The sequence below is a fragment of the Lipophrys pholis genome (genome assembly GCF_963383615.2).
Source record: "Lipophrys pholis genome assembly, chromosome: 15".
Lineage (NCBI taxonomy): Eukaryota > Metazoa > Chordata > Actinopteri > Blenniiformes > Blenniidae > Lipophrys > Lipophrys pholis.
Genome location: NC_137642.1, coordinates 9,605,152 through 9,623,673, shown reverse-complemented (window position 1 = coordinate 9,623,673; position 18,522 = coordinate 9,605,152). Strand labels below are relative to the sequence as shown.

General features: G+C 41.5%; 1 protein-coding gene across 2 annotated transcripts in view; it reads left to right on the top strand.

The window, feature by feature from the left end:
• Positions 1-18,522, top strand: part of LOC308120719 (SH3 and PX domain-containing protein 2A-like) — a 56,351-nt gene that overhangs the window by 23,514 nt on the left and 14,315 nt on the right. For both annotated transcript variants that reach the window (XM_080481499.1, XM_080481498.1), the window contains exons 6-7: positions 1,968-1,999; positions 10,032-10,160. In XM_080481499.1, coding sequence (XP_080337625.1) covers positions 1,968-1,999; positions 10,032-10,160 — 161 coding nt within the window. The remainder of the gene's footprint in view (positions 1-1,967; positions 2,000-10,031; positions 10,161-18,522) is intronic.

Sequence of the window (18,522 nt, the reverse complement as noted above, 5' to 3'; positions counted from 1 at the left end):
TTGGGGAATGTTACAAAAACATTTGAGTTATCATTATATATGCTGGTTTTAATGTGCAAGAACGGTGCATGGTTTTCTCATGTATTTTGTGGCCATCATAAAGTTACCATCGGTTGCTTGGAAGGAACTAATACAATACTAAACCATCCATTTGAAGGGTGAAACTGATGTAATGTCAGTGAGTGACTTGCCTCATTTTTGTCGTTTCAGTGGAATTTCAACTTTTTGATATTGTCCTCAAAAAAAAAGCCAAACCAAACGTGACCGTATTCGACTCGGGGATATTGCAACACGAGTATAAAATGCTTCTTGTTAGTTGGAGTCAGTGAAACGCGGAGAGCTCATGAACAGACTGTAACCTGGCAAATGTTGGACAAGGTTTATCCAAACATGTGCTCATATCCATAACTAGCCGTGGCTCCAGTCCTGCTGCCGGCCTCTCTAGAGAGCCAGGTGTCTGTTTGCATCTGTGTCAAACTTCAGTTTCTTCTCAGCGCTCACTCCACGGCTCGGCTTAAGTCGACGAGGACATGCGGTCTGCACACACCTCCTAAAACAGTCGAGTTTCAATAGCTAATAACTTTAAAACAGGCTACCGTCAAACTTGATTGAGAATTGAGACGTCACCATGAACGAGCCTGCATTTCATTAAATGAAGGACAATTTGTTAAAAAGAAAATAATGATAATTCAGCCGACTGGGTGCAGGGAGGTCAAACATGACAAACAACAGCATAACAGTCACATTCACTCACACAGGCTCAAACCTAAAATCACAAATTAGCTTGAAATGCCTTATTTTAGACTGTGAGAAGAAACCCTGGCATCTGGAGAAATTCCATGCATGTAAACTTCACGCGGAAAAGCCCAATCAAACTGATGATCTTGCTAAGCACGATATTGCCACCTCTATACCCATACCCATGATCCTGTATAAATGATGGCAGCTTTTCTATTAACACATAGAAAACCAACGATAAATCACAAGCAGATAACAAAACATCCAAACCAATCTGACAAAACAGTGGCTGTATTTATGAAAAAAAAGGGAAAAAGAGAAAAAAGAAACAGATGTATTATTACTGACAACATCTATTTTATATCAATGACACCTAATAAACAGCAGACATGGATTTTCAATGACAGATTGTAACTTTGTGTCACAGCCACTGTTCTGCCCATTAGTTTGTAGGACAAACTTTAAAACATCTCATTTCAGTATTATGTGATGTTTTTGTATTCGGAGTAATTCTTCTGGACTCTCTTGTGTTTTCTCAGGTTTGAGTGTGTTGAGCCCCCGAGGCCACTGCATTAATATGGTTTAACCCCAAAAATATCAAATAATATTCTAAGATTCTTTCTCCTGGTGAGAAACAAACCTGAATATCTTTTCCCGGCCGATGGAGGTCGACGACGTGGCCAGCGAACGGCGAAATCGCCGCTCTGTGACCGCCATGACCGGATTCATTCCCACTTTTACTCTCTCCCTTTCAGTTTTTTCAACGGAGGAACAGAAAAACTCTTTCACGTCTCAACATGAATGGGACTCAGCAGGGAGATATGATACTGTTGTCAAGTAAATAGATGCAGTTCTGTTAAATGGAGGCAGCTGCATTAAACGCACTACGTCCACCACTGGAAGGGACACACACTTACATACACTTACATACACACACATAGTGGTATATCGGTGAGAAAAAGAGCTGATGCTTTGCTGTGTTACTGTCCTTGACATAGTTACAGTGGGACTCACCCATATGTGTCCCACCCGTCTCCCTCCCTCTGGTAGTGGGTCAAGTTCTGGAAACATTCTCCACGAGGGCTTGGCTGATACTCGTGTGCCAACTGCTTCTGGATGGTCCCAAGTAGAGATTCAGCTGCAGTTAGGGGGGACTGATCGAGTCGTATCAGAGTCGTATCAATGCTGTGATTTCTGACCATGTTGCTCTGGTGTTGTTTCCTTCGCAGAGACTGTGGCGGCTCGGGCAAACGTAAGTCAGGTAAGGAAACCTTTCAACCCCAGTTACTGTTTGATGTAGTACGTCTCTCAATCTGTGCTGTGTTTTCATGTTTACTTTGGTAATAATTACATTTTTTTCAAACAGTTTTCTCATCATAGTCTGTTTGCAATTCTTGGGGAGGCTTATAGCCTCTTAAGAACACAACTGAAAATTACACCTGTTTTTATAATTGAACAGCTCTTACGTTTCAGTTTTTCACAGCAGAATTGCCAAACATTTTGATCGACTCTATTAAATAAATTGTAATTAATTGGAGGAAATCCTCAGCAAATGAAATAATAATGAAGAAAGATGTTCACTGGAGACCTCGTTTCCACTGAATTCCACTGAATTTGTCTTTTTTTGTTTGTCCTTCGATTATTATTTTTTGCGAATGATGTTTTAAACTAAAGTCGTATACCTTTCCAAGAGCACTTGCTTTTCAGACTCACACCCTGACCCTGACCCCATGTATTATGTTTTGGTTTAGAAAACAATGTTAGGTGGAACTGACCACCTGTTTAGGCCTTGCGTATGGGCCAGCGTTGGCTGGAGGATCAGTGTTGGAGTGTCTGTGATAGAGTGACTCAGCTGAGCATGGGGATACAAGCGTAGGAGGCAGCGGGAAAAGTATGAGAGGGATTTAGCAAACAGCTGTGCTGTTGTGCGTGTGCTCTCGGAATACACACATTACTGAATTACACGTTGAGTCCTGCAATCAGATGCGGCGCTGCGGTGGTCGTCGCTCCTGCGACCTGAAGCAGTGACGTGTGACATTAGCTGGCTTATGGAAGTCTCTGTAAGTGACCCGAAAGTGAAAATTTGCTGTGGGCGATCTGCTCGGAGGGAAAGCTGTGCTGGAGCTGCCACCAAACGAAATAAGACTCCAACCTAATTTCATTATATGTTCCACGGTATTGAGCCTTTATGTAAGAGGGAATTCCTGCGACATAGTGAAATGGAAAAATGTTGTTATTTCAGCTGTGTGTGTGTGTGTGTGTGTGTGTGTGTGTGTGTGTGTGTGTGTTGAGTGGCCTTATTCGGTCGATAATAGATTTTCTCCCAGTTTTATTAATTTTGGTTGCTAAGATTCAGTTGTATATGGAGCCTCTCCTTAGCTTTTCTTCATGATTACATTTGGTATTGAACAGGTTATCAATTCTAAAGCTTAGTCTTAAATGAAAACCATAATATTACACTTATCGTCCAGCACTCATGTGACATGAGTGTCACTATAATCTGGCGATTCATCGGGCCTGATCTACTGAAGATTTGTGCAAACTTGATATTGCACGCATCACGCATGGCGTGAAAGCTATTCTACTGACGGGGCGCTTTGAGGATCACGTCTGTCGGGCGCAACCAAACACACTCCAGATTGCACAAAACGCTGGGGGGGGGGGGGGGGTTTATGCTAAGAGATTAATGTACAACGTCCAATGGGAGCAATTCTTGCATTGATTATGACTGGGTTTTTTTTCTCCTTTTTTTGAATTATTATTTGGAAAAGGTTGTGTAAACTGGCTCAGTCCTAGAAATCTCCTCATCTGGCTCACCGCAACTTTTATTTGCAGACTTTATTATGTTTTACCATCGTTACCTTTTTCAGTTTTTTTCTCCTCATCTCAAATTCTAATATATTTGCTGTAACGCTCTGATATGTGTGATAACTTCCTCCACCCACATGGCAAAGTCCATACTATCACATTTCATGTTGTCCTTGTGGGGGCCCATTGTTCCATCTGATCACTCCGGAGTGAACTCAAACAGACAAATATAAGTGTTTCCAGCAGATTGTGATCATGTAAACAAGGCCTAACGATACGAATATTTATGTTTGCATGTGATGTTATTCTTACTAAATCACCCTGCAAAACGAAAACGAATGCAATCTAGCATGCTTTATGCCGGTTCTTAGCGAATCACCGTCCCCTCATGCTGGACATTAGTGGTCAAAGATTAATCTTCCTATTTAAAATGAAGGAAAGAAAAAAAAGTGCAGTGATTCTGTGGTAAATTTGTGCTGTAGTTGCAGCTTATGGGCTCTATAATTACATGGTGTGGGTCTCCCATAAGAGTTTACTGAGCCCCGGCCCTCAAATAAGAGAATGTGGCTCCTGACCACAAAACTACAGGCAGTTAGAGGTTCGATTAGGAGCTCTGTTTACCTGGCAACATTGTTACGTCTACACTCTCACAGATGAACATTCATTTTTGGTTTTATTATTACCGTGTTTTTGTAGTCTTTGTGTTATTTCGCTTTTTCGTGAAAAATAGAAGCAATGTGCTTCATATAAAGTGGGGGATTTTATCTATAATATGTTTTCAGTAAGACACAGAACCATATGCCATTTAGTTTGTAATACTTTGAGAGCCCTGTGAGGTTGAAGCAGTTTACATGATTGACTCTGCATTATAGCCGGGCTGCTCTGTACATATGGTTCAAAGAGAGTTGTCTGTCTAATATCTAATCAAGCTGATATTTGATTTGTCAGTGTAAATCTCTGTCAGGTGGCTGTGGTTGGCGAAGGGACACGCTGTCATAAGTGAACCCCTAAAGGAAACAGGATCGACTGCTGCTCATGATTTTGAATGCTAAAGTTCAGGATCTCCAGATTGCCTTCAAAGCATGAGTGCTGTAATAGTATGCATTCAAAAAAAAAAAAAAAAAAAAAGAAGAAAGAAACTTTAGATGAAGTCAGAAATTGAGTAGGAGAGAGGAAGTAATGGAGCGCTCGGGGGTGTAATGCATGTGAAAAGCAGCTGGAGAGGAGAAGAGGTTTACGTGGCAAGTGGAAACCATGTCAGTGTTGTGTGCAGGCCCAGGGAGTGTGTGTTTATGTGCACAGACTTGCTGTCTTCGCTTGAGCTGCAGGTCTCTGGGGGCCGAAAGGGTGTGTGCTTGTGTGCGTGCGGAGAAGCAAGCGCGGGGCCTATGCTGGTGTTTGTATACAGCGTGTGCGTGCGCTCATTGGAAGGAAAGGGGTTAAACTGTTAACGAGCTCTGCTGGTGGGTGGGTCAAGATGTCTTTGTGTTTGTTTGCATTTGCAGATGGATACGATTTTAAACTGGCATCGGAAGTCATTAGAGCAAATGAGCTCTGCCAAATCACTCCAACAACCGTACGCCGTTTGAGCGGCTTCTTTCTCAATGAACAGCTATTGAGCCTTTTCACACACTCCTTCTCCCTCCAGAGCGCTGCGCAGTGACGAGTCTCACTGCACCCTAAAGATTTACATGATAGATGAGCCCAAGCATCAATCAGATATTGCATTTACCTTTTCTTTTATACAGGACTTCATGTACAGGGCACTCGCATCAGTATAGAGGGTTTTTTTTTTTTTCCTCTTAGTTGCCACTGAACGCTGGCTGTGTTGATGCTCCACCCCCTCCAGCCCAGAGCAGATCCAATACAAGCCGCTCTGTTTCTCATAAGTGACCATTTGTCACAGTGGACTCCCAGCCTGGAGGCAAAGCCGAGGTTTCGCCCCCATAACACGACAAATGTTCAAGCCCGAATAGTTCAGTATAGCAAAGAGACAACAGATAAATATCATTGATCTTTTTTTTATTTGGGATTTTGTAAAAAGTGAATTCAGGCAACTTATGTTCCTTTTTCTACAAATTATAGCGCAGTGAAGGCGTCAGAGTTTCTGCTGGAAAACCTGATGAAGTGGAGGATTGGTTTGAAGTCTCGCTCATTAAATTAGTGGCTTGAATCTGATTCCAGTCTTTTTTTGGAAGCCTACTATATCAGAAGCTGCTTTGGTGTCTGCTGAAGTTGAAGGTGCTGTGTCGAGTGACCTGCCCCTGTCAAAGCCTCTCAGTGGGCCACACTTCACTGGCCACATGCACACACACGTTCAGGTTACAGAAGGCACAGTTTCATGCTTCCCAGTGATTGACTAATGATCAAGAAATGCAGAAAAGCAACAGTGTATGTATGGAAATAATGTAAAAAAAAACCTTTAGACGTCAGCTCTTCAAATGTTTTTAGGAAGAAAAGACCCATTTCAGTAAGAAAAGGATCATCCAGACAAAACTTTAATTTGTCGATGGTAGACATTTATATGTTTGAAGCAACTTTATTGGAACTTTTTCAAAGGACATAAACTTGTTTTTGTAGTTCTTTATTACTCTGGGATACACAGTACATGAAAAGATGATGAAGATATTCAGCAGTTGGTTTTTGTTGTTGTTTTTTTAATGCAGTGTTAAGGTTCCCTCGCTGTAAGGTAATTTGAGGGAATGTTTCTGTACTATTTATTTGGGGTCTGCCCCTTCTCCCTGAGGGCCACATACTGATTCAGTGACATGAGTACATCTGTAGTACATTGAACAGCACTTCTGTGTCCCTTTCTAATCCAACTGCACATCTGCTGCTGATGAGCCAAACAAAGGCATTGCACTTTGCCAAATTCTACTCCTCGCGATGCAGTTCTGCTCTCATAAAGTTACCCCGGGGTTCAGAATGTGGCATTGAAACACAACGGCCAGTGCCAACAACGCTATCTACAAACTAAAAAAAAGAAAAGTTTCATCCTGAAAAACGTATTTGGTGTAAACTAGTAGACCTCAAGTCCCTGCTTTTACTTTCTCCTCCTGGTCATGAATTATTGCACAGTTCCCCTACTGTCATCATCTTTGGATGGAGCCGATGATGGGTGAGTGTAGGGTGGAGGGGGTGGGGGTGGGGGGCTGGGGTCGGGGGATGGATGAGTTAGGTCGTTTGGGAGTGCAAAGGGTGGGAGCAGGAAGCACATGTATAAATCTGAGTTGAGGAGAGGTAAACATAGAAAGTGGCTAATAGCACTGTCTGACGGGAGCCAAGAAGAAAATACTTTTCGAAGCTGATAAATGCTCTCGGGCATGGCTTTTCAGATACAAACAAAATTACACGCAAGCTCATTTTATGTATATGATATCACGTATGGAATCTTGTAGCCCCTTGTTGAGCTTTTATAAAGTGTAACCAAAGTGGCCATGAAAAATATATGAAAGTGGCCATTTTAAAAGGCAATATTGTCTTGTTTGCATTCAGGAAACAATCTTTTACAACAGAACTTCTCCAACTTTGAGAGGAAGCACCCAACTCTTAATGGCAGCTGGGATCCACGGGCAATAAAGAGTATACATTGTCTCATACCAGTTACAACGTCTATATTACAAATCACGGTGGCATTCATATACAGCCTGTAAGTTGTTATGTGTGCAAATGTTTTCGCATTCAAGCTTCCTTTATGATATTATTTTGTTTCCGTTATACCTTTAAAAAAAAATAAAGTGCCTGTTGATTTAACATGACACACTCTGGATGTTGCATGCATGCATTTATTATTTGAGTGATCCTTTTTTTTTAATATGCTTAATCTCCTCATGTCTAAATAGAAATACCACATATTTTGTTTGACTGAATTAAGGACTGGAACTTCACTGAGACACAAACTTTGATTGGAACACAGTTATTTATGGCTCACTCTAAAGTCATCTGTCATTACACAGTCTTTTTGAAATTAGACCCATCCATGGCTGTTTCACCTCATGTTTCTCACACATGTTCTCCTTATTCAGGTCCTGTCTTCCTGCTGTTGCAAAACATTTCATTTCCTGAAGGCGGCTGAAATATTAGCTTTTGTTTTTCAGGCCTATTGACTCTGCTGACAAAGTCTTTACTCACCTCAGTGCTCAGATTTACTGCTCTCTCACAGCAGTAGTTAATTTTGTGTTTTATAAAGGCACGTTTACATCATTCAAAATGGATTATGGGTTTTTACGATCGTGATCTGCTGAGTTATATGTCCAAAATCTTGATAATATATTAATGATGTGCGTGTGTGTGCATGGGTGTGTATGTGTGTCCTTTTTTCTATCCCGATAAAACATTTTATTTATTTAAACTGTGTCCTCAACATGTGATTTTTGTTGGCAAAGCAGTAGAATAAATATTGAGGATATGAGTTAATACTGAGCGAGGTACATTTAAATTACTCATAATAAAGTTAAGACATAATAATCTGTAAAATGTGGACAGTTATGGCTGGAAACAAAGGATTCTGTGTTTTTCTGACATTATAACCGACTCTGCTGCCTACAAAACCCGTGGTATTTGATATAAAGTAGCTGTAGAAAAGTGAAACAAATACCAGATTTATTGTTGATATTTTAGTTTACAAATGATATACGCTACTAAATCAACACATTGCCAGAGTAATGATTTGGTTTGCTGTAAAGAATCTCACTGTCATGTTCTACATTGACGAACAAGAGGTCAATATCTGAATCATGTCCTTTCAATTGTTACAACACTTAACTTTGTGGTCAGTTGAAACATTTTACACGAATAACGCGACGTTTCATGAACCGCAGCCTGACCACAGTAATCTGGTGTCAGACTCTTTGGCAGTTTATGCTAATGGCGCTGAGTTCATCTTTGTGAGTTATTAGCTCCTTGACATTTGAAATGGAGTTACCGACCTGAATTCTAAACATTTTTTTTTTTTTTTTTTTTCCCCCATTTTGGATTAATAGGAATCTTTAGTCTTACGACGTGTTGCCAGTTAAGCTTTTTCAGAAATGGCAGTTTAATCCGAAGCGTCACAAATATTCCTTATCTAAGCCTCAACCCTACAATTTATTGGACAAGATAATTCTCATTTTCCAAACAGGGTCGTTCTTTCCATAAACTGTTTTTGCCAGATATTAAAAAAAAATAAAAAAAAGAACTTCAGTATTGTCAGTATTGCACTGCAACTATTTGCTGACTGAGATTCAAAAGCTCACATATTTAACTTCAGCCCGCAGTAAACATAAAGCAGCATGTGTTTCTATCATGAAAAGAGACTTGGAAACTCAACCAGCGTTTGCAGATCGTTCCTTGTTGTCCAAACACTCCATAAAAGCACATACTTAAACTGATACAATCTGCAGTGTGCAGACAGAAATCCTATTTGCTGCTTTGAACTCGACGGTCAGCAGAAGCTCTTTGTAATGTGTGAACTACATGCGGGCTGGTATGTGTCTGGTTTCCAGCTGACACTTGTTAGATCTGCTTTACTTCCTTCAGCTATGCTTGTTTAGAGAGTTTTTTCATGATTACGGCTTCAGTCGGCTTCGGTTTACGCGGCGATACTTTAGCGGAGTGGAAAAATGTGTGTGGTTGTTGGTGAGACAACAATGACCTTCACAATTAAAAACATCTGTTTTCACATTCATGGAATTAGGTAATCAACTGAAATCTGGTAAAACCGGGAGATGAATCTGTAAAAAAAAAAAGCGAGCACAAATAAAGTGTGAAAACTAAGCCACTGCTGGTGCTCAAATGGTTAAACTCAGTAAAGTAGAGAAAGAAAGATTTCCATTGGCTGCCCTGCATGCTGCAGTCAGAGCTCTAGTGTTTCATGGAGACAGAGGGCCATCCCTCTGAGCGCTGCTCCAGCCCCTTCATCTGGTTCTATTTAAGGCCCCTAGTGCCGACTCTTATGATTGGCGTACACAACCCCCTACTCTTCCTCCAGCTCCAGCCCCAACTGAGGAGAGGGAGGCTTTTTAGCAGATGGTTTATTTTCCAAGGGAAACCATTTCTTTCTCCCACTCTAGTGTCCTGTCCTCAGCTGGCTTTAGCTCACTTTTCTGTCACTCCCCAGTTTCCTTTTCTTTTGCATTTGCTGCTCCACCTTTGAACTGTGTTCATGTGTCTACTTGCCTGTGTTGACCTGGATTCAGCTGTGTCGGACAATAAGGATGAGGTCCCTCCAGTGTCACAGAATGGATTTTCTGCATATGACTGCTTGAGCCTTCACTGTTTGGAGGGAGGTTCTTTTCCTAGACTGTCAGCATCTCCGTCGCCCTTGATGTTGGGCTGGAGGGGGATGCAGCTCTATGGCTAGACTCTGGCGAAGATGCACTGAACCCTGTGAATATTGCGATTGGCTGAGCTCTCCAGACCGATGGCACAGCGAGTGCCCACCAGTCGTCCTCGTGGACCTATGGCCGGCAGCTGGCTGACTGCATGTTTTTTCCCATCAACTCCAGGTCTGGATGCTTCGGACCCCATGCTCCTGGAGCAGTATGTGGTTGTGGCCAATTACGAGAAGCAAGAGCCGGCCGAAATCAGCCTTCAAGCGGGAGAGGTGGTGGACGTCATTGAAAAGAGTGAAAGCGGTGAGTAACCAAAACAAATCCAGAACAAAGACGAGCAAAGTGAGAATCAGTGGCCTGCATGTTGTGTGTGTCTGTGTGTGTGTGTGTGTGTGTGTGTGTCCCTAAAAAGACTCCTCAAACTCTCTGCCCTTTTCCTTAACTCAACCCTTTCACCTCCATTGTCCAAAGCTTTCTGGTTGTTGCTCAGCCCCATCTGGAGGCTCACTTTGGCCTGCAGTCAGATTTGTTTTTTTCCCACTGTTGGTTTAGGCTTCGGGCCAGAATGTTGCCTCTAGCAAGAGGAATGTCTTCCAGACTCGTATTAATTATTCCACCTCACTTTAATGGAAAGCCAGCAAGACATGCCGGATTTACAAATGCCAGCTGCAGAGAGTCCTTAGTCAGCTGTTTAACCTCTGGAAAGAGCTCGCAGACAGGGCCAAGATTGTGTTTAGTGTGTATGTGATTCTGTTTAACAACAGTGACTGTTTAATGAGTGATGTAAAGCACAGCTTGAGGTTATTCAAGGAATCTGATAGAACCGATTTCAGGGTCTCGTTTCCATAATGTTTAGAAAAAGACACAAATAAGAATTGGTTTTGCAGATAGGCAACACTAATGAAACAAAAGAAAAAGAAGTATCTGTCTCGGTTAATAAGACCCATATCACCGACACTCAGGTGTGAGCATCTGCCTGATTCACTCTTCTTCTAGGAAATTCATCATATGATGGACAAGAGTGCCCGCGAAGGTAAAGGCCCATTAATAAGGCCTGACGCTCAGCTTTAATGGTGTGCTGAGACAGTAAAACAGTAATGGGACTCATGTGTTCTTTAGAGGGAAGACGGGCAGAGGGAGATGGAGGAGGAAACGGTGACCAGGAAGGCAGTTGGGACTTATGTTTCACGATGGGCGTGAGTGCCACACTAGCCTCGAGGAAGGTCTGTGGGGTAGGAATCGCTTTGAAGTGTCACGTGTCCTGCCTTCGGGTCCGTGTATTTGTTTTCTCTCCCTGCTCCAGTAGGATTTCGGCTTGATGGGGAGTCGGTGGGGCGGATATTCCGACACCTTGAAGTCCTTTTATCAGGGGCCTTATATGAGCTTTCTCCTCCATGAATTTTAGCTGCATGGTCCCTGTGCTTTCAAGTAGAGGCCCCCTTCCTCTCCTGGTGTTTTAGCTGACCACTGTGCAAAGTTCAAGATGTTAATGTGTGAGATGTATGAGGAACTCACGCCGGCCTCATTGCAGACTTATGACATTCATGTTTCTGAATGTTGTTGTTGCTTTGATCTATTCTCCTTTTGAACCGCTTTCACCAATCATCCTGCAGCTGATTCATTCAGTCCTGCATTGGCTCCTCCTAGGTGTCCAGAAAGCAAGGCAGCGGACTGCACACTATTTAAAATGCAACCTAGGGCCATTTGACACTTTTATTATTATACACTGACACTTTTACAGTAAATATCCCCTCTCCGTCTTGCATTTTGCTATGGAGACTGTTTCCAGCAGCCCGGCCTGCTTTTAGCCGACATCTCAACACCTCCTGCAATGGAAGTCAGCTAAAACTGCTCCATTTGAGTGGGTGACATCACTCAATATCCCTCTGCCAATACTAACAACACCAGGTGTGAGCAAAGACGATTTCAGCCCTCATTTAATTTCGCATCCATTCTCTTGCAGGATAAGTACAAACTCTTTAATGGCCTCTGACAGATTGATCTGTGTATCACAGAGCTGCGCAGCAAATGTGCTGAGTTAGAGCTACTAAAAGTGTCTGCTGCATTTGTTATGATAAAAGGGCAGTATGGATTTTCAAGCAGTGCAGATTTAAACCACCACGTGTCCCACTGTAGAGTCTCTGGATGCACAGAGTGGAAAGTATTAGCATTTTATCATACTGTCATCAAAGTTTATATCACACTGTTGTGTGTGGGACCAGTTTGTGTGAGAGTTTTGCATGAAAAGCGTAGCAGATCTCGAAATGGAAAACCACAACACCATATACTTCTTGCTATTCTCCAGAAGTCTTCCACGCTGTTAAAGCTACTGTACCATTGATGTCGACTGTGGCTGCCGCCCAGTGCTGTTATCGACTTTTCCTTACCTTGGATTAGGTAATATATGCCTTTGACAGGGCAGTGAATCTAGGTCAGACCTATAAGCAGGCTCAGCTTTCTCCACTTTTCCAGCCGGCTCTCCCAAGCCAAGCAAGTATTTTCCATTGCACTGGCCAGTTGTGTGTCGTGGTCTTTGTTTCAGCGGGTACAGTAGTTTATACCACTTTATGTGGTGCATCGGCAATGTGTGCTTTCTTGTTCTGTGGTAGCTTTCAGTCCTACAAGACGGAAGTTCACCACAATCCCCCAAAATAAGATTTTTTTACTTATTTATTTATTTTTAACAGAGCATTATGAAAACCTTGGAAGCACAGCTGAATAATATCAAAAATACTTTTTTTTAATTACTAACTTTGGCTTCACTTCTTCTGCAGCTATTTTATTTGTCTATTTTATGCGAGATTGCCGGGGTGGGGTGGGGGGTTGGATGCTGGCTCAAGAGGAGAAAGAAGTGCATGGAGAAACTCGGGGAAAAAAAATAAATGGAAAAAGCAATTTCCTGCCAAAGTTAGTGGTTCAGAGAGGTTGGTTCATTATAACGGCTTAATGGATCCTCCAGGATGCCGCCTCAGTTTACACTATATTGGAGAGATGTTAACCGAAGCTAAGCTAGCATCCTTGTTGGTCAGTATAGATGCTTTGTACGCAGCGGTTTAAACTTTGCCCCTCAATGTCGTACGTATGGAAGGAAAAAAAATTATAAATTGCAGGCACTTTCGTGGAAATATTGCATTTATTGCAGACAGCTCGCCTCCACCTCAGGGGCAGTGTTAGACATCATGTGCTTCGCTCACAGATGAGAATGTCTTTTTATGGAATCAGTTCAGTATGTCCACTTCGCGACCACATCTACGACACACTGCTTGTCAAATGATGCACAAACTCTCAGGAACACTGCCCCCTCTAATTTCCCTCTGTCATTATGTAAGTCATGATGTATCTACAGTATGTCTTACTTCCCTTACTCAACCAGCTGACAAAAACAGACTGGAGTTAGTGAAATTTCTAACATCCTTGCCTGCTATGACAGTGAGTCTTTATAAAGTCGTCAAAAAAGTTATCCTTTTTGGACTCAGTGCAATTCTTTGTAGAGAAGTTTAGCAGGGGTATTCCTGCAGGTGATGTTCAATTGCTGGGCTGAAAGCCCGTGAAGACTCACTGCTGGCAGATTAAACAGGTTTGGCCCTCAGCATGGCATGATGGATGAGCAGGATGTCTGTTTTATTTTCACACGAAAAAAATGCAGTTATAGAATAATGTCTGTTGCCCGCTCTTTTCAAGCTGGAAGCAAGATGAGCTCAGCCTTCGGCTCAGCAGGAGCTTGATGTTCAGAGAAGCTGTTTCTTCTTCTGCTGGAGGTCACAGCAAGAGCACATGCTTCATGTTACTTTTAAACGATTTATCAGTAACTCTGTAATGACTTTAAGTCATACTGTGTTATTCAAATTACCAAAGTGGTAAAAAAAGTGGCTGAAAATATGGCAACACTGGTCTCTTGGTGAGCCCATCAGTTTGACCCAATTTTTTTTCTGCTTGTTTGTGGAAGCTGTAGAGATGCATTGGTTGGTTTGGTGAGCTTTTCCATTTTCATTTATTTTGAAAATATGTGTTGCGATTGAAATCATTGTCTCATGTATCATTGTCAAGTGATTTCAGCGTAAAGTCTCATGATCAGGCTGATTACATTTCAATTGCAATCATTTCACAAATTATAGAAAAAGGGATATTTAGAGTGAAATACTTTACAGATATATTTTGAAAACGATGAACTTTGTTCAGAAGATTTATTATAAAACCTAAAAGACTTAGCAAGAATAAGATTAAAAAAAGTACTTGAAGTTTGTGTTGGGGACCCTGAAGAACAAAAATTCATGGACTCAAATTGTGAGAGAAAAAAAAAATTTCAGGTGTAAATATATAATACACACAAAAAACAACAACAAAGTGAACATGACATTTGCATACGTGATCAATGTATTTCAAGCCAGCATTCTTACACTGTTTATTGTTTCCCTCTTGGATGTACTCATATGATGTCTTATCCATCCTGTGCAGACTGAAGATGATTTTCTTCTGAAGGATAAAAAAAAAAAAAAAGGTGTCATAATACACAATAATTCAATGAAAGAACTGCTAATACTTTGCATTATTTTGCAGCCGGGGTTCCTTTAACTGCAAGCACAGTATCATTACATTTTTTCAATCTCTGATATGCAGGACAATTTAAGGTCTTTTAAATGCTGAGAATCCTCAAACCTTCATGTTCCCAGTTTGGTATGTGCAGCATCAGCAAGACTGTGTTTGCTTGTATAATAGAGGAAAAACCCTATAATTCTTGTCAATGAACCAACCAAAGACACCATGCAGGAAAACTTGCCAAGTGTTAAATGTCTTTTTTTTTTTTTTTAAAGCAGAACTTGCAGCAGCAGATGGAAGAGCCATTATCCACTCAGAGAAATCCCCATCCCTTACATTCTTTGAACCTAACATAAGAAGGTACTAATCACCATCTCGAGCAATTAAATCGTATATCTTTATTTTCTGATATGGAAACTCAAATGGGAGGTTTTCAATACTTCAGTGTCATCTTCTACTGCTTTACTTACTTGCATCCCGTCGAAGAGGAAAAATGAAATAGATGAGTGATAACAGTATTTGAGCAGCAGCAATGGCGGTAATAATCGTGTACAGACGTCAGTCTGTGGAGCCAAAAAGGGTCCTTTCTTTCTCTCAGTCAAGAATTGACCATTGAGTTAAAGCAGGATTTGAAGGGGGTGGGCCTTCAGAGGCTCAAGGACTGCTGTGTCTCCGAATCAGTGGAGTCTGGAGAGCACACAAGCCGTGGGCTACAGTGTCGTTTAGCCCATGAGGGGTTTCTTTCAGAGACCGGGAGGGAGTGAAGGTTATTCCTTAGGTCAACATTAGCTCTTGAAAGTCGTTTTGTGCCGTATTTACCGACCCCCACTCCTGCTTGTACCACCCAGGTAATTGAAACCCAGTGTTTTATGAAAACTGGAAGTGTGTGTATTGGGGCGGGAGACCTTCCCCCTTGTGCTTTGATACAGGATCTACTGTTAATAAATACAGAAGCTGGAAATGAATGGGGTTCTCTCCTGCTCTGCTCAACAGTGGTGTCAGATGTCTGCAGGACTGCTGAGCTCCTGCATTCCTCATCATCTCAGGTTATAAAAAAAATAAAAAAAAGGCTGCCTCCTGCTGCTGAATCTGTGTTTCTCATATTCATGCTATGTACTGTATCTAGAAATCTTTTGTGAGAAGTTCCTCCAAAGCAGATAACTGATAATAATAATTTTTTTTTAATTACAATCTAAAGCTTAAATGTCAGTGGTGACTTTACGAGTCGGATCCTAAGGAGGATTATAGAGTCTAACTTGTGTGCCATTTTCCTAGGTGTCAGACTCGATTGATTGCATCCATAGATTTACAATTTTGTTTTATAGATTTTCCCCTCGAGCAACAGGAAACGAGTAAAGTTGCATAAACTGAGTGACTTTGTTGCAGCTGAGAGTCTGTTGTTGATTACAGTAAAAATGAAGCATGGGTCTTGAAAGCGATAGCGATTCCAGATGGCATGTACTGTATGAGGGGCAAATAGAGCTCAGAAATACTGTCTCCTGTGACTATATGTCTGTCTGCTGGATGCATCAGCACGCACGGTTAGAATATACAGTAGACTAAGTGAGACTATGAGGACGGCCCCATAAACGTCCTGAATTAGGATCCGTTTAGAAAATAGAGCAATGGAGATAGAATTTCAAATTTTTATCCTACAATCAGTTGAATTATAAGATTTGATCAGAGTTATTTCAAATGCGTTATTTATGAACGTATGTTAATGTGGAAATGGCTGAAGGTTAAAATGACATAGCTGATGCTGCTCTCATTTATCTCTTTCTTCAGTAAAGATCTATGCCAGCAAAAGGTTAATACGCACTGCAGTCCTTAATTCCATTTCATATGATCACTCACCTCATAGCCGGCCGCTGGGGTATAAACTTGATTATGCAGAAGAGGTGGAATAACATTCACAATCTTCACTGAAGTAGAAATGCAGATACTTGTGAAACTTTTCTATTATTCAGTCCAACTCCTCAATGTGATCACAGTCACATCTGATCATTGTAATATCTGATCACTGGAGCATCACATTCAGTAGGCGCCTTTCATCCTTCCTCAAACCTCATTTGTCTGCTACATTCTGAGTCTGTCTTTTTCTTTTTTTTTTTGTCTTTTTACATCTGTGAGAAACTGCTGCGTGATACGATCTGTATGATATATCTTTTTCAAACACTTGTTAATTGGTGGTATCTATTAGGCATCGAATGAGCATTATGTCCTGTACATGATGAGGATTTGAGGGATTTCACGAAGGCCAAAATATCACGGCGAGACGACTGTATCAGAGCATCTCCGGAGCTGCAGCTCTTCTGAGGTGTTTTCCCGGTCCGCATTGCTGAGTGTCTTTCAATGGTGGTACAAGGAGAGAAAAGTGGTGAACTGGTGACAGGGTCAAGGGCTGTCAAGGCTCATTGACGCAACATGGAGAGTGAAATCTGGATGCAACAGACTGGCTACTTGTAACTCAAAACTGCTGCAAAGGTTAATGCTGGTTCGAATCTGTCAGAATACACATTTAATCACAGCTTGTTGCATATGGGGGAACAAAAGAGATGTGCTCAATATTAGGCTCATAGGTATAGTTCGTAAAAGAAAACAAGTGATCACCTGAAACATATATCAGTGTAAATTGTTAATCAGGGTTGCGATATGATTTCCGCTGGTGGAAACCCCCCCAAAACATCCACTTTTTCAAGGTTGTCCTTGTGCAGCAGCGCTCTTGTCAAGAGAAAACTGTTTGGCTTCCTCCTTTCCAAGGCTGTCACATTTAAAGCTGACGTCTGCGGTTTTGATCCTTCAGTGTGATGGTGTTATGCGAGATCTCCACTAGAGGGTTGTGGGTTTTGCTTTTTGTCTTGTGCAAACACGGACCGAAAAATGTCGGGGGGGCTTACAAAACTACACTCTGCTCAAATGCTTTAAAATCTTTTTTGATTTACTCGGGATGTCGACTAAGTAGCTATAATCGTAATAGCTAATATCATTTAGGAAAAGTGTACTGCCAGTCAGCAGTTGGCCGTGTTCTTCTTTTTCCTCTGTGGTTTAAATGCTGCAGCAGATTTTTTTTTAGGGCTTTTTTGTAACGTGGCAGTGAGACACAAAGAAACGCAGGTCACAATATGAAGTGATCGAAAGCAAGAGACGACCCACAAGCACATTTAAAGATGGAGCTTTAGCTTTGTAACATTTGTCTTCAGATCAGATTCAACAAAAGCAATTGTGAGTATACTCGTACAGACATAATTTAATTCTACAGATAATTGACAGCAAGAACGAGAGAGCATGGAACTCTCTTAATCTCATTTCCATTACCTGCTATATCACTTTTCAGCAGCACCTCATCCACTAAGCTCCCAGGAGTTTTACCTTGAGCTTTGGTAATGTATTCCATATTTGTGATTTTACATGCAATCCTACAAACTAAACACATGTTAGGTATTAAAAAATCTGTAGTGACGGAGATTTTAATACCCAACAGTGCAACGTTGAAGCCCTCTAAGTCGTACAGCAGTAAACTGCAGGTTTGCACATTTTAGAGACCCATGATTTCATCGAAATGTTAGGCATTATGTAACTCTACAAAATTGCTGGCCTGGCACCAGGAGACTCACAAAACAGCTGTTTCTTTTGTAATGACCTCAGTTGCAGATTTGTATCATTGTGAAGAATTCACTAATGATAACCCCCGTTGCATATAGAGTTGACTTTATCCAAAAGTTAAGATTCATGTTCCTCTCCCAGTCCCAGCCCTCGTGGAGAAATAGCCCAGAAGGATTGTCATAATGCGAGGCGTGAGATGCAGTGATTCCAGGGGAATGCTTGTTTTTGAAATCTGTATTTTCTTTTTTCATTGTTGTCTTTAGACATCAGGAACGGAGCTGTCAGTCTGTGATTGAAAGAATGAATGAAAGCAGGCGGTGAAAGATGTAAGGCAGTGCTTCCTTTCCCCGCGTTCCATATAATTGCAACCTGTCTGATATAAAACTGCAGTGGCCAGGAAATCAGCACTTGCGTGATGTGTGTGCATTTTTCTGGCACTTTTATTGCTTCTTTTGAGGTTCAGTGCTCTCAGCCTAAGCACCTGCCATATGGGGAGAATACTTGAAAAATACAGGCAAAGCCGGCC